Source organism: Pinus tabuliformis, chromosome Q (genome assembly GCF_031772625.1).
Source record: "Pinus tabuliformis cultivar Carrire ecotype Pingquan chromosome Q, CPIR1, whole genome shotgun sequence".
Lineage (NCBI taxonomy): Eukaryota > Viridiplantae > Streptophyta > Pinopsida > Pinales > Pinaceae > Pinus > Pinus tabuliformis.
The window spans coordinates 237,973,012-237,989,850 of NC_142296.1; the positions used below are offsets into that span (position 1 = coordinate 237,973,012).

General features: G+C 36.4%; 1 protein-coding gene across 2 annotated transcripts; it reads left to right on the top strand.

Moving 5' to 3' along the window:
* The first annotated feature begins 12,856 nt into the window (after positions 1-12,856).
* LOC149219071 (aminotransferase-like protein FGM3) lies at positions 12,857-15,058 on the top strand. Of its 2 annotated transcripts, none has more exons than XM_089384249.1 (2): positions 12,857-13,066; positions 13,238-15,058. In XM_089384249.1, the coding sequence occupies exon 2, from the start codon at positions 13,257-13,259 to the stop codon at positions 14,694-14,696; it is 1,440 nt and encodes a 479-aa protein (XP_089240375.1). In that variant the 5' UTR covers positions 12,857-13,066; positions 13,238-13,256; the 3' UTR covers positions 14,697-15,058. The 2 variants fall into 2 exon arrangements, with proteins under 2 accessions (XP_089240375.1, XP_089240374.1); XM_089384248.1 differs by having other exon boundaries at positions 12,858-13,030.
* Positions 15,059-16,839: the final 1,781 nt, after the last annotated feature.

The following is a 16,839-nucleotide window of genomic DNA, read 5'->3' on the forward strand; positions in this document are numbered from 1 at the left end:
GACGAAAGCTAATCTCAAAGGAAAGCTACTCTACTTGACAAAAATGAACTGAAAGCAAATCAAAGCATGTAAACCTAGGAAACCCTAATTTAACTAGTCTAACCTCTACAATGCAAGAAATGTGAATGAAGCTTCTACCAATGTTGTCACTACCTCTGATAAATGAAAATGCATCGTTCTAAACTACTTGCATCATGAAAGTTATGTTTTTGTATTTTCTTTTAAGTGTGTGGGATGATGGTGATCTTGAGCTAACTAGGGTTTGGTTGTGCAGATGGGATGGAGAAGGAAGGAAAGCGTGGGATAGGTTGGGGAGGCTAGAAAAGGTCCCTAGGGATCCTTAGCACCCATCCACAGAGGTTCCTCGCATTCAGATGCTCAGCAACCGAGAGAGTGGCCTCCTACAGGATGGTTGTGGAGAATCCTACAAGATACTCTATTTTCTACAGGATGTCTATAAATGGCTACAGGATGACCTACCGTGAGTGTTTGGAGTGATGGAGGGATGATGAAATGGTAGAGGGAGATGTGTAAGGTAGGGATGAGGCTGGTGATGGCTTTAGAAGTGGAAGATTAGGATGGGAAGTGAGTGCAGGGAGGAGGATGGAAGGTGAAGGGCTATGTCAACGAAAGGCTAGAGAATGGAAATAAGTGAGGAGTGAAAGACTTTGTGAGGTAACGGAGCGGAGCAGGGGTCAAAGAGATGTCTGCATGCATGATCAGGATGGAGGACAAAGTGATGGAACGAGAGAGAGCAGTGTAAGTGAAACAAATGCTTATGACTGTCACTTAACCAAAAATGCATCAATCCTAAACTACTTGTGCTTGTAAATTCAATGAGCAGCAATCTAAACGTGAAAGAGAACGTGCATGCAGCTGTGGTAAGGAAGTGTGGTGCAGGTGCGAATCATGTGGAAGCATCTAACTTAACGTGACTGTGGTTGCAGCAATCATGGAATAAAGAAATGCGTATTTTTGGTGGTTAATCATGGACTTCACTCCAATCCCAGATGAGACGGCAGTGAGCCTTAACAACCTTTTTGTTGGAGCTCCAATGGACTATATCTATCCTCTGCTACACTAAACAACTGTAAACAAACTCACTATAAGCAATCTCCTATCTAACTCATGAAAAAGACCAACTCAACAACCTGTAATTCGAATTGCATGTGTAAATGGAAAGCTCACAGTGCTGAAATGAAATGGAAACAACACTACAGCAGAGGGGATCTATGGCTCTCAGGTTGGGCCCTAACCTGAGAGCTATAGTCTCCTTGAGAAAAACTCAGAACTAGATCACAAACTGCCTTCTTTATTCATAACTGATATCATGCCAAATTGGCTTACAAAAAGGAACAAAAACTGAACTGTGCTCCAAAATTACAATAGCAATACGAGAGTTTCAACAACCTATCTAAGGCTAAAGCCTTCATACTTATACAAAAACGATGATCCAACAAGCGTCCTACATTTTAGGAGCTCGGCTGTCCAACTAGAGTTTAACTGCTGATCCTGTAGGATGGTCATAATTGTTGTTCCTGTAGAGCAGTTTATAATTGTTGTTCCTGTAGAACAGCTGGCCGTTTTTTAAGCTCGGAGGGGAGATGGATTAGAGCTCGGAGTTCTTGATGGGAATCACGAGGGATGTCCCTAGAACCGTGGACATCCTCTCCCAAAACCCGCAGTGCCACCTCATTGTCTCCTTAACTCCTTTTTCGTTGTCTTTTGCTCCCTTTTAATGCCAAAACCTGGAATCAAAATGCATCAGTCACGTAGAGAGAGTGCCTACCCTTCTTCCTACAAACAACATGAATAAACTAAGAAATGCATGCATAAGCAATAAAAAATGAATGGTTTGAGCAAGTAGAATAGGCCAAAATGAGCCCAAATTGTACCAAAATTGGGGCTCATCACTTACTTTAATAGCACAACACATGGATCATGGCATTCCTCATGGTGATCAATGCATGTCACGGGGTTCTAGTGTCACCACAATGGCCTAGTTCCTAAAGTCTTTAGCTCCATTATGTTGTTATAGTGCATGTTGATATTGTTGGGATGATGTCATTTGTCTTATAGTCAACCTCATATACTGATCATGTTGGATAGTTTAGTAGTTATCCTACATCAAGAGCACATGAGTCTTATGAGATTTAATCATAAAAAAATTAAAACATATTAAATCATAATTTAAGCATAAATCTCTTTAAATTTATAACTAATACTTATCTCTATGGCTTCCTCTTTGCTTTTGCACTGAGTGGTTTATTAGTCGAAGCAAGCACTAAGTGTTGTGTATGCTCCACATAGTCTTCATCAAGCTCCGTCTTCAAATACAATTCATTGATTGGTTTATCAACTAAAGTAAGCACTCAATTGTGGTCACATTTCTCTATGCAGTCTTTTCATACAACTCCATCCTCAAATCTGGCTCATTGAATGGTTCTCAACTGAAGCAAGCATGCAGTGGTGGTCACACTACTCTACGCAGTCTTTTCATGCAACTCAAAACAAGCTTCCTCATACTTACATCCCAGTGAGCATGGGAATATTTATTCCCCCACCAGCTACTCACCTTCACAAGCCCATGAAACCCCCAATCCGAGCAATCTACATGGCTAAAGGCTTTCTTACATGGGCCCTTGTCAGCCACTCACCCTTTCGGGCCTGAGAAACCCCATTCTGGGTAGTCTACTTTTCCATGGGATTTACTACGCGGGGTTATCATTAGAGTCTCATATCCTAGTTGCCATTTGACATGCTCTAATGATATGTTCTTGGAGTTGTATGAATAGGTATTTGTCTGGCGCGCTCCATTGCACTACTCATGGAGTCTTATAATTAGGGTACAAGTTATGACTCTCTCCCATAAGATAAACATATTTCCACAGGCCACAATGTTTTCACAACAATCTTCTTACTGAGGTTCCAGCCCCATCATGCCACCTATGTCACAACATTTAGTTTCCCATGAGATATACTCAAAAATTTCAAACCAGAAATTTTAATTTTGCAATCCTTGCTTCATCCAAAAGCTTGATCTCATAAGCATGAAACTTGTAGTCATGTCATTGACCTTCATTGCAGGTGTTGTTGGAATTTCATGGTGGATTTGAGCTCACACAAATCCAACACTTGTCTACAACATAATCTTTCAATTAGCCAACGCTTCTCAGTGTTCACACACACAATTGCATAAATTCATAGTAGCATGAAGTGACTTAATAATTATTATACTCATAATAATTTTATTACTCCAACTAAATTCAAATATGTTGAAATGATGTTGTTATTACGCTATACATGTGCACCTTATTTATTCCAATAATTTCAAAATGCAATTAAACATTCATTCCAATAGAATAATACATCAGAAATGAGAAATACACATCTCTAAATTCATTAGAATTTTAATTCTCCATTTCACTTAGTAGACATTTCAAGAATTATTCTCATGTTTCATACTAAAGGCTTCTCGCCTTCACCATACCACTTCCTAGTATCCATGCAAGGTATGCATTAAATTGAAACAATAGTTTTCAAATTCAATTGAAGGAATTCTTACCCAATTCCTTTATTTTACTCCTTTTTAACTTGCTTATGATTAGCAATGATCTCAGTTGAAGCCTTTTAAAGGGTCTAGTTGGTTGATAATTATTCATGTTGTTGCAATAATCAACAGTTCCTGAAATGATCTTAGCCTCATACATTAGTCATAAATTTATTAACTCAAATATTATAGATTTCAATGAAAACTTCATAAAGGCATTTTCATTTGCATTCACTCCTAGCATGTCTTCATTCATGTTATTCATATGCTATCAATTTCCACCCCTTATCAATATCATTCATACACACAAAAAAAGTTAGAAGCATAGGCATATGTACATCAACAATGGTAGTTAACAACGACATGTCATTTTGAGCACTTGCCTAATGGACATTCCATGTGGAAAAACATAACAGGTAGTGTACCATTCAAATAGTGCTCATATTAATGATTCTCAACATAGCATCATTATACCTTTATTATATTTTGTCATATTCATCAAATAAATAATGCATATATATATATATATATATATATATATATATATAATAGCCATGCGCAATTTCAGTTAAGAGAACTCCCTTCTTATGTCATTTTCATGGTTGTTACATTTTTGTCCATTTTGTTCATGTGAACCCAACCAGGTCCACCTAGCTATTATGTCATCCACTTTTTCCTTATCCTGTCATTCATCTGATGTATAGGGTTTAGTCAAGGTATTACATCTTCGATTCGGTTTTATTTAGCTCTTCTTCAAAACTTGTTTCCTTTCCTTTCCCACACCCAAAAATCCACCAAGACCAACCCGTAAAAGGAAAGACGAAAGAATGAAAACAAGGAAAACCACAATAGCAACACAAGGAAAAAAAGCAACATGGCCATGCTCAAGGTCAATAAACAAAATCAACAAGAAAATTGTAACATCAATGACATACAAAACATTCCCATACACCTCATCCATTAATTCCCAACAAACTCAATCCCATGAGTTCCCATCTACTTCTGCATTGAAGGTTGTTGGCCCAGGTGTCTAGAGGTTGCATGACTATTTCTTCCTTGCAAAAACCATGCATTCCTCCCCACCCCTACACTCTTGTGCATATATGTTGTCTTGAACACACATTGTATTAGTACAATTGTCTTAAAACATGATCATTCCTTCATGCCATCTCATAAGCACATACTCATATCATGCACTTAATCAAGAATTCAAACAATACTTTAAGTGTGCATAAATTCCAAGAGTCGTAATCAATAATTTTTAGAACACTTATCTAGAGAAAACTGTTGACTACTAGCAAACCTCTTATTAATTCACTCACAATATTATCACAACATGCATATAAACAGGCGTAAGTGTCACCTATGCCATTCTCTCATCAACAACTTATTTTCGATAGCCTTCGTTCCTCAAGACTACATGCAACACTTTCAATAGCTTCCCAATTGTTCCGTCAACCTGCTCTTGGTTACATGTTTACCATTAACCACTACTGGTCATCTGAATTATGTTATGACAACAGGGTGCTCAGATTCTTTATGCATGCACATCCATTATTGTATGCACATAGCGTACCTTCATGCATCTAGCATCTCATTATTTATAATATATTCGGTGGACATGCATCTATGAATGATTTCATCTCTTGCATTTTATTATGCCTATGCTATTATTCATTAGAATATGATGACTTCTCAAAACACTAAAGAAAAATATAAACTAGCAAGAGATAAGTTGAGAGCTTACCCATCATAGTTTTGACTGCATCACTAAGTCATAAAATTTTGCAATCCTGTTGGACTGCTCTATGGAATCTAACAACATTCAACATGCTTAACTTGTTGCATCAAAATCAAATCATTGTTTAATTAACACTAGGGTATTTGTATGCTTAGCAAAAAATTTCACATAAACACACATGTATGTAGTACACAATCACTAGTAAAATTCTACAAACAACACACACTTGCACACAACAAACAATCATTCTTTAAATAACACAGAGTGTGGTGTTCCATACTGTAACAAAAGTATTGAACTTATCCTCCTAGGCCCATTTAGTCTGAAAGTTGAACTTGGGTGCTCTGATACTCTATATCATAACTCTAAATATTATCTCCAAATTAGGTTTAGTTCAGAACCTTCACTCTTTCATTTCATCTATCTTAAGCCCATCTAGTCCAAGTGTTTAACCTGGATGTTTTGATACCACTTTATAACATGCCCTCCAATCCCCTTAGATTATTCTCAGGATGTGGAAGGGGTTTTATTAAAACTAACCCGACCTCCATGGTCCTGTTATGAAGATGGGGTTATAAATATACTTATCTTCTAACTTTGTCAACATCCAAAACAAATACCACCATCATGTTCGACCAATCAAGAGCTTTTCAGTGATATAAATTTTAGCTCAATCTGAAATCGGATTGAAATTTATGCCCATTAGAAAGATCAAGCCCCCTCAACATTGCCACATTAGAATGTACTGTTGCATGGCATTTCAAAGTGGTGTACGTGGCTCTACTGCGTCACCCATAAACCAACGTGGCTCTTATCATGTCCTCACGCCATAACTTGGGAAACAACACTCTACTCAAATTCCACGACACACAAGGACATAGAATTTTACATTACTTACTAGGAAAATTTCCCATTCTATGGCTTCTGTCAACTATGGCTCCTTACACAACACTACAAATCATTGTCATGGTCTACGTTCCACGATGACATGGCCCCAGTCATGTCAAATCCATGCTAGCACCATGTATCACATTCAGGCCATGTGGCATCACATTCCACCTATCGCTTCATCAATATATTAATGTCACATGTCTCCTGCTTCTTGATGACATTAGGGTGATATCGCTCTACCATGTAGCTTCCTTTGGTGGTGCCACGTGTAACCCAAAAATGGACCCTTTGGCCATCCAAACGGGCTAAATCTACTTGCCACATGTCACACCATGTAGGTTCCATGCTAGTAATCTCCTATGTCACCTGCTACGTGGCATCCACATAGCCTTACTCAACTTTGTGGCACTTGCCACCTCAACAATTTCCAAGGGGTCCCACAAAGCCAGTCTCTTTGCACAAATTTGATATTTCACGTTATATGAAATTGGGGGTTGACAACATGATTCCTTCGTTATGTGCCATATTCAATTCTTTGTTCCCTGAGATGGATATATTATTATTCCACCACCTTGACACAATGTTATTGTGCCACAACCAAGCTTTATGCCAACCAACACTATGTGACATGAAAGTTCATGATAAGTGATAGAGGGAAGACCCACCATGCATGTTCTAGCAACAACAATCACGTCATTACTTGTTGCCTGCCGAGGGTGGAAGGGTGCTACACGTCATAAAATTTTCCATCCAATGGTAGGGAAGTCCCTGTAATGCACACTCTATTTATAGTCCCCAGCTTGGACGACCATTGCACACAACTCGACGAGGCATGGTGTGACGTGCCATGAAATCTTGCGTCAAGTAACGGGGATATTCCCATATCTTTTCCCTAAACTACATCAACTCAAAATTATTATGTATAATTTAGTTTAAAATTGTCTTTGGCCAGAATACAAGCTTGTGCAAGCCATGCACGGATCTAGGACTCCAAGTGTTTTCTGATGCTCTGCTGAGCCTTCCTGGGTGTTACACATGATTTTTGTCACATCTATGGAAAATGATGTTGTATCCCTATCCTTCACTATTTTATCATTGCCACTAATCCCTGAAGAAGATAGAAAAAATACCTCTCTATGGAAGATAAGAATTTTATGAAAATACCTTAAAAAACCCTATTTTGAAGGTCAACACAGGTTTTACCATTATATCCTGTGAAGACGTAGGCTTCATAGATAAATAATTGCATCATCGATGCAAGTTGTTGCATTACATGTTGCGCCAGTCTTTTAACTTGGGTAAATATTAAAAAGGAACGAGGAGTTTATATTCTAGAAGCCTTGTGGAGGTATCTTTCCATACGGTGTGGATATGAGCTCGCATCCCTACCATAGTGGATCTCACCCCTACCTAAGTGGATCTTAACCTCCATCTCTTATCTCCTCTTACCCTTATCTAGTCTATAAATTCAATGGACTCTCATGGAGAAGGGGTTGGATTTTTTACTCTTGAAGGAACTTTGGCTCTCATGTTTCCATCACATCTTGCTAAAGTATCCAACCTATGATCATACTACTTTTGTAGGAAAGGCTTGGAGTGAAGACAACTTGAAGGAGATTCACAACATTAAGGCATCGATTATAATCTGCTTCCATATTTCATTAATGCAAATACATTTTTGTTTCCCACATTCATTGTTATAATGATTTATACAAGATTCCTTGATCACTTGTATAGGTTATGTTAAATAATTTGTGTATCATGTGCTTTGATGTTTGTCAGTTGGTGTCTTTAGAAATCCTTGCTCGGAGCATCAAGGATGGGATTGAAAGCTACTACAAATAATAGCGAGGACAAACGTCAATAAAAACAATATGAGTTACTCATCACATTGCCTACATCTATGATTTAATGGTAATGAACCTAGAGAGAGTTTTTATGTGTTTGTTTTTTTTGTTCTAGACTTGGGTTCCAAGTCTAGGGAGATATGTCTTGTCCACAATATAAGATTTGTCCATGAACATTGGGTTTGATTGTGGCCTAGTGCATTCTCATGATAAGAAAGAAAACATTACACATTTAACTAAGTATAGATAAACAATCACACTCAACACACACAATCTTTATCTCATTCTCTACATAAAATAATACATTTCTACGTTTTAACAAGACAGGAAGCCTTTCAACTTATAAGCATGCCCACCAATAGGCACTAGAGTTCAAACTAGCATTGCTCAGCAATTTCACTCGCAATTAATAGTATACATTTATCTCATAAAATAGACTCCACACACACACAAAATTGTTAGCTTCACCAATAAACGTACGTCACAGTATGAGGACAATCAACATTATCAAGTAGTTAATAACCATGTCCAAGCCAAGCAATGAAGTTCACACATTATAGCAATTAACTGAGCACATCAAACAATCATTCAAACCATGTAGATATCTCTGTAAGTATGTAAAGTATCAACAAACATAAAGGCCTTCTAACCTTTCTTAATCATGAGAACATAGAAATAACATCTCAATGTAGATAGATGGAAGTATCACATTATTTCTTTGGCAGTGCATAACAAGTTAGTTGGTAAGTACTTGCTTAGCTAGGGACTCAAGCATTCTTACATAAATAACATAGAATCCATCATTAACAATGAGCACATTAAGGCATATTATAGACTATAGTCTAACATACACAACCAAGATTACTTATCTGAATGACATGGAATGGATGGCAACTAAAGGAGGGACTTCGACTCTCCACCCAACCATAGGACAACTGCATTGCAGTCTTTCTTGCAGCTAACCACCCTTTAGCCAGATCCATGGTCCAAGCGAGTGCTTTCTCGAAGATTCCAATTCAATTTCGGTTGGGTTATTGCTTAGTCTTCTAGGAGTGTGGGGTTTCTTTATAGGTGGTTTGTTAGCTTATTATGTAAGCACTAAGTGGTTTATCAACTTCACAACAAGCACTCAACACCCAATTCCTCCTCTAAGCCTCCCATTGATATTTCAAGCTTGGACACCACAATCTAATTGCTCTAGTGCATCAATATTGGGGATCACACCCCAAAAAACTTTTAGTTGAAATTCTCAGTCTTGACTCTCAAGTCTTTTATGTGCTCCTATGCTCCTCTTCCCCCAGAGTTCTCCCCCCTTTTTCCTTTTTGCTTGCTTTCCTTCTCTTATTTTCTCCAAGCTTGCTTGTCTTCCCTTCACGTCGTGGGATGAACAAGAAGGATGTAGGCATCTCCCCGCCCCATCATTTCTTTGTAAGTATTTGGTGGTGGGGCTTTCGAACACGTCGTCCCACCCACTCACAATGCTCCCTCATATTGTAGATCCATCAATCCCACTCTTAAAGCCATCCAATTAAAATTTATTTTTTCTCAACCAACCATGATCCTCCATGGTGGCATTGCACAATCATCATTTATCTTTATGAAAACAGGTGTCAACGTAAGGCGTGTTACAATTTTCCAAAATTTCTCCAAAAAGAAGAAGCAAGGAAATGTTTTTGAAAACATCTCCCATCCTAAAAATATGAAAAATGTGGGAAGTGTGCCCCACCCCGGGGGATGCGTCCCTGTGAAACTTTGGTATTATCTTAGTCTTTCATATTTGATGAATTGATTCTTAACTCTTCTTATGTCACCACTTACTTTTCATGTCATTTTATCAAAATCCCCAGAATTTAAACACACAACAAATATGCGATTTAATTTATGAAATATTTACTATAAGTAAATCTCAATCTCATAAATGACATGGTCTTTTCCTTATCATAAAACAAAATATTTGTGTGATAAAAATCATCATTAGCTTCTTCATTTTATCAAATATATGGGACAATATTACCATAAAAATACACACATATTTGAAATTGATATTAAAATGCAAAGATATTTGAAAATGATAATAAAAATGCAATGATAATGAAGAAAAATTAATTAAATAATAAATAACTTGTTTTAATAATATTATTCTACTTTTATTTTATATATATATATATATATATATATATAATTGTGCCAATTGAGTGCTACCATAATAACCTTTAGGTGAGCTATATTGCTTTAGTATACAACTATGGGTATCCAACCCAAAATTTGAATTGTACTTACATTTACTTTACATGTTAAGGAACTTCACATAAACTCTCCTAAAAAGCTATGCATTTTTATAAATATCCATAAAAATATTTGGAAATTTTTATTTAAATATATTATCAATAATTGATTTAAATTAATATATATTTTATAAATTTATTGCACATAGAGATGCATTCCACGATATAGTATGACGACGATGTTAAATATGTTTATGCTTAGTGTTAATAAAATAAATATTATGTTTATAATATGTTTGTTGTTGTTAATTGTTCTATTTTTTTTTGTTTCTAACTACTACCACTATAACCTCTATAAGTATATATATGCCCTTTTTTCATACGCAAATAAATGGAAGGAATCTGAACAATAATCTCTTCACACATAATACTTAAAGTATTGAGGGTCTTTCGCAGTGCATTATATTAGATATCATTTTTATTTTTTTTATTTTTTTTTATTTTTTATTTTTTATCCTGAATTCAACTGCGTTAAGAAAGTCATTCATCTATGACCATTTCCATGAGAGGTAGGCGTAACTGACTAATTTCTCATGATTTTTTAATAGTCCACTTAGCACTCATTGCATCGGCTGATGCTCACAGGGGTGAAGAAGTGGGATTGAAACTAGTGAAATGAATCACATAGCATCAATCATCACTTCCGGGGCTTGCATCCGGTAACCAGGACTTCCCGGGAGGTCACCCATCCCAGATCGTCTCTGGCTCAACCGCGCTTAACTGTGGAGTTTTCTCCACAATCAAGCCCGCTTAGCTTGCTACCCCCTTTGCAAAACCTTAGCAAGTATTGTGCCTCATTAACCATTCAAGTAGAGCTCCCTTCACTCTTATGTATTTAAGTATTAAGAGTCTTTCACAGTGCATTATATTAGATATCATTTTCTTTTGGGATTCAACTGCGTTAAGAAAATCATTCATCTATGACCATTTCCATGAGAGGTAGTCGTAACTGACTAATTTCTCATGATTTTTGAATAGTCCACTTAACACTCATTGCATCGAGAGTGCTAAGTGGACTATTAAAAAATCATGAGAAATTAGTCAATTACGACTATTTCTCATGGAAATGGTCATAGATGAATGACTTTCTTAACGCAGTTGAATCCCAAAAGAAAATGATATCTAATATAATGCACTGTGAAAGACCCTCAATACTTAAATACATAAGAGTGAAGGGAGTTCTACTTGAATGGTTAACGAGGCACAATACTTGCTAAGGTTTTGCAAATGGGGTAGCAAGCTAAGCAAACTTGATTGTGGAGAAAACTCCACAGTTAAGCGCACTTGAGCCAGAGGCAATCTGGGATGGGTGACCTCTCGGGAAGTCCTGGTTACCAGGTGCAAGCCTCAGAATTGATGATTGATGCTATGTGATTCATTTCACTAGTTTCAATCCCACTTCTTCACCCCTGTGAGCATCACCTGATGCAATGAGTTCAAAGTGGACTATTAAAAACTCATGAGAAATTACTCAGTTACGACTACCTCTCATGGAAATGGTCATAGATTAAATGACTTTCTTAACGCAGTTGAATCCCAAAAGAAAATGATATCTAATATAATGCACTGTGAAATACCCTCAATACTTAAATACATAAGAGTGAAGGGAGCTCTACTTGAATCGTTCATGAGGCACAATACTTGCTAAGATTTTGGAAATGGGGTAGCAAGCTAAGTGGGCTTGATTGTGGGGAAAACTCCATAGTTAACCGTGCTTGAGCCAGAGGCGATCTAGGATGGGTGACCTCCCGGGAAGTCTTGGTTACTGGGTGCAAGCCCCGGAAGTGATGATTGATGCTATGTGATTCATTTCACTAGTTTCAATTTATTAAAAAATCATAAGAAATTAGTACCTCTCATGGAAATGGTCATAGATGAATGACTTTTCTCTCATGGAAATGGTCATAGATGAATGACTTTTCTCTCATGAAAATGGTCATAGATGAATGACTTTCCCAATTGAATTTAAAAAAATAATATCTAACATAATACTTTATTTACACTACATAAACTTATATTTATAAAATCTTATATATAAAAATTTTGGTACAAAATTAACTTAATGAAAATTTAAAACTAAATAGTCGTTAAAAGTTTAATGAATTTAAAACTAAATACTCGTTAAAAGTAAAGTAAATAATCTTAATATAATAATTTTAATGATGAAAAATAAGAGAGATGAATAATTTTGAAGATAATATTAATTTGGAATCTTCATTTAATCTTAAAATATAATTTAAAATTAATATTATCAACTTTAAAGTCATCCTTCTAATTATAAAATAAGACGTAAAAAAGTGCACAGCTAAAAAGCAAAAACATCGATCAGATTTTATTTTAGGTTTCTAAAATTTATTCAGACATTAACATCAGCACACAAAAAAAAACTTTAAATTATATTAATAAAATTTAAATATATAACTTAAGTATCTTAAGATTATATTAATAACATTTAAATCTATAACTCTAAATATCATATGATTTATTTTATATATATATAATATAACAATTAAAAGCTGTCCACCTGCCTATCCCGATCAAGCACTGCACCACAGCTTTATTTGAAACAAAGTTTATTTGTTTGGCCGTGAAGACGACATAAGGTGTCCTATCTGTGTAGTCTGGATGATGAGACTCATTCATCAATTTCTTTACCCAGTTCATCATTTGCCATTAGAGCAGCATCTTATCCATGAATCCTACGACTGATCAATAGGTGAACACGCTGGTTCTATCTTAAACTTCATCTGGGGTATTGCTATCCGTTCATGTTGATCGTTTTTAATCCAGTTTTCAGTGCCTCCGTGTTCACTGGCTAACTGTGGTTGATGGCTTTATATTCCTTTTATAACATGCTTTCAGTCATTTCTTTTCTAAATTTTGATTCTGCTTCATTGATTTTGATCATGTTTCTGTCTCACAGAGGGCTTGCCCATCTTCAAATGACCTCCTCAATAGCAATGAGCTCACACAATAAGGCACATGCAGTCTCAAATCCCTCTATAATTCCCAACCCTCAGACGGATGCAGTCTACAACAATCTTAGGAAACACTTTTCGTACTTTGATTCAAGTAAAAATCTTCCAATATTCATGGAGAATGCCGGGGGAAGCCAGTGCCCCAATGTGGTGATAGATTCGATGGCTAATTACATGAGATCTATGTATGTTCAAATAGGGGCTGGATATGAGCTTTCCATGAGAGCAAAAGAGGTGGTGGACTCTGCTCATAAATTCATGAAAACATTTGTGAATGGTGATGAAGTTGGAGAGGTTGCATTTGGGTCTTCCTCTTCACAACTCCTTAAAACCCTCAGCCACTGTTATCTCAATGTTCTCAAGGAAGGGGATGAAGTGATTGTTCATGAGGCTAATCAAGAAGCAAATGCTGGTCCATGGGTTAAACTGGCAGAACAGAGAGGCCTCCCTATCAAGTTTTGGAAGGTGAATGAGGATTTCAGCTCAAGCTTGGAATCACTTGGTCGGCTCTTATCCACCAAGACAAGAATTGTAGCAGTAGCCCATGTTTCCAACGTGTTGGGAGAGATCCTTGATTTGGAAAGAGTGGTTAAATTTGTCCGGGATGAGATGGGTTGCAAGAGAGCCATAGTGATTGCGGATGGAGTAGCCTTTGCTCCTCATCGTGCAATCGATGTAGCAAAATGGGGTGTGGACTGGTATGCTTTTAGCACTTATAAGGTATGTGGCCCTCACATGGCTGTTTTGTTTGGTACCCATGATGCTTTCAATGAAATCAAGGATGAAATGCCCAACTTTTATTTCATTCCCAATCATCATTTCAGTAGCAAATTTGAGCTTGGATGCCTTAATCATGAGGGATGTGCGGGAATTCTAGCCCTTCAAGAGTACCTAGAACATTTGGCAAAAGAAGAGGAGTTGGCCTTAAATTTGGGTACTGATGGGGAACAACAAGGTGACTTGGCTAAAGAGGTTGAGAAATCCGTTTCTTCTTTGAAAGTAGGGAATTCTTATGAGTTTGATAGAAAGCTCATTGAAGCCGCCTTCCGAACTGCTGAACTGTTGGAGAAACCCCTGCAAATTGCTTTAATCAACTATCTTAAGTCAAGATCAGATGTCAGAATAGTAGGACCTGCCAATGGAGATGGAGAATGCAGGGTTCCCACTATCAGTTTTGTCCACATGAATAAGAAATCCTCTGACATTGTCCAAGCTCTTTTCCAAAGGGGTTTTGCAATTAGGAATGGTCATATGTATTCTCACAGGCTCGTCTCAGCTTTATGTTCATATGATCTCTTATTCACCAACAATGTGAATGAAGGGGTAGTGAGAATTTCAATGATCCATTACAACACTCCTTCTGAAGTGTCATATCTTATCTCTTGTTTGGATGATATTCTGTGAATATCAGACAAATAAATCTGCGCATCAAGCCATGTCCGGCCTCGTATCAACCGCCATCAGTCTGCTCTGAGATCTAACATCTGTAAGTTTGATTGAAAAGCTTGCAGCGTCTTCTCCAGAAGAAGCTTGTATTTGTACCATGACAGATGCATCAACTATGATGTTCGTTAGAATGTTGTTATGCACCTCATGTTGTAAATAGTGTAGTTTAAATATTTACCATGTCACTGTAACTTCATAGCATCTGCAACCTAAGCTTGCGGGCTTTCTGTGGCACTGCAAGACAAGTTTGCTTCCACTACATTCCAGTACAAATATTTTTCTTTCTGTGGAACAGCTTATAAGAGAACAAGTTTAAGAAATTTGAATGCCAACCTTGCATTGGCTGTTATAGCCTAATAATTAAAATGTCTGTTTAGAGTAAATAGAATTTAGATTTTCAAGAATGAGTCCCAGATTTGTGTAAAGCATGTTAATTTCTTTGCATCTTGTGATTTTCAAAACTATTTTTAAAGCTTTACTTCTCAATTTTTGCAATACATTGTTTGTAATGATCCTCAGATCTTACACCATTCTTTTCGGTAGTAACTAGTCAGCCATACATCAGCTTTCTCATACTCGTAATGATGCCCATATTCTTCTTGACTTATCAACCATACCCGCCTTTCAAATGATTTTGTTTGACATAGTTTGAAAACAGAATATATATGATATTGTTCGACATAGTTTGAAAACAGAATATATATATATATATATATATATATATATTCCAAGAGAGGAAAGACCTAACATAATTTAATTGTCAATTAGTAGGGATAGTTATTACTGACTGTTATCCACACATGCCAATTGACTCATTATTATTCAAGATTATGTAAGAATAACCCCATCACCATTATTCAAGGTTATTCAAAACAAACCATGTCACCTGGAATAATCCACTATGGTTCTGAAGAAAACATACTTTTACTAATACCACATGCTTCTGAATCTTGAACTGTTAATCTGTTTCTTTACATTCTAAGAAGATTAATTCCTAACCAAAACCAATTTTAAATTATACTCCAAAACCAAATATTCTTCTGAAATTGCAATGAACTACAATCTTTTATATATATATATATATATAAATAAAACTAACAACAACAAAGCCAACAAATACAAAAATATTATAGATAAAAAATAGTCTTAAAAGATATTTGAACTGTTCTGAAAAGCCATCTAGCCAGCCATTTAAGATTTAATCTAACAGGATCCTTCAAAAGAAATAGTTTTATCATGGAATATGGATGCATTTTAGGAAGACAGCGTGGTGGATGGATGCATTTCAACGAGTATATTAATATAAAGTGATCTTAATCCTTATAATATCTTTAAATTTTTTACCTGTTAAAAAAATTTAAGTACTACACTCATTATTAGCCAATCCTAATCTCATTTGTTTATGGTAAACTATTCCACCCATATAGCAAAATTCAGTTAATTGTGAAATGATTACATCCCGATACAGATATAATGTAATAAATAAGAAATGAAATTGGTGAAGACATCCAGCCAACAAATGTTCTGCTAAGAGGGTTAGCCAGAAATTTTCGTTTCCACCCCGCTCTGGTGATATATTTTCCTGGTCCCTTCTCGTCTCCCCTTTCCTATAGTCTTGAAGGACTGGTCAAAGTTGGCTCCGGCAACATGGCAGCCGAAGTCACCAACTTCTGTAATTCGAATTGTTAATTGACCAATTTGACATGCCAATCCAAGTCGGTCATGTTTATCATTTCAAGGCATCATTTTTGAAATTTACTACTTGCCATTGTTTTGGCATACTTTTGACACCAAGCTTCTTCAAGAAAAAGTGTCAGTCAGCATTTTTGTTCCAGCATAAACAAGGAGGTTAACAAGGTGTTGCAGAGGAGTGACTGTAGGTGTGGTTTCATTCATTCCTTCTGCGGATGAAATACTATGCCAGATTCCAATGTAATAATTTGAATGACTTCCTGATCATTGCAGGGTATAAGAATGTAGTGCATAAGCGGTTTCAATATTCTCACTTGCTTTAGTAATTTGAAATATTAGGACAGCTTTTTACTCTCATATATATCTCAGGATCTTGACATTCTCAGTTTACATAAATATCACAGATGGC

Coding starts and splice junctions, on each gene's coding strand:
- LOC149219071 (XM_089384249.1), top strand. CDS start 13,257: ATGACCTCCTCAATAGCAATGAGCTCACACAATAAGGCACATGCAGTC.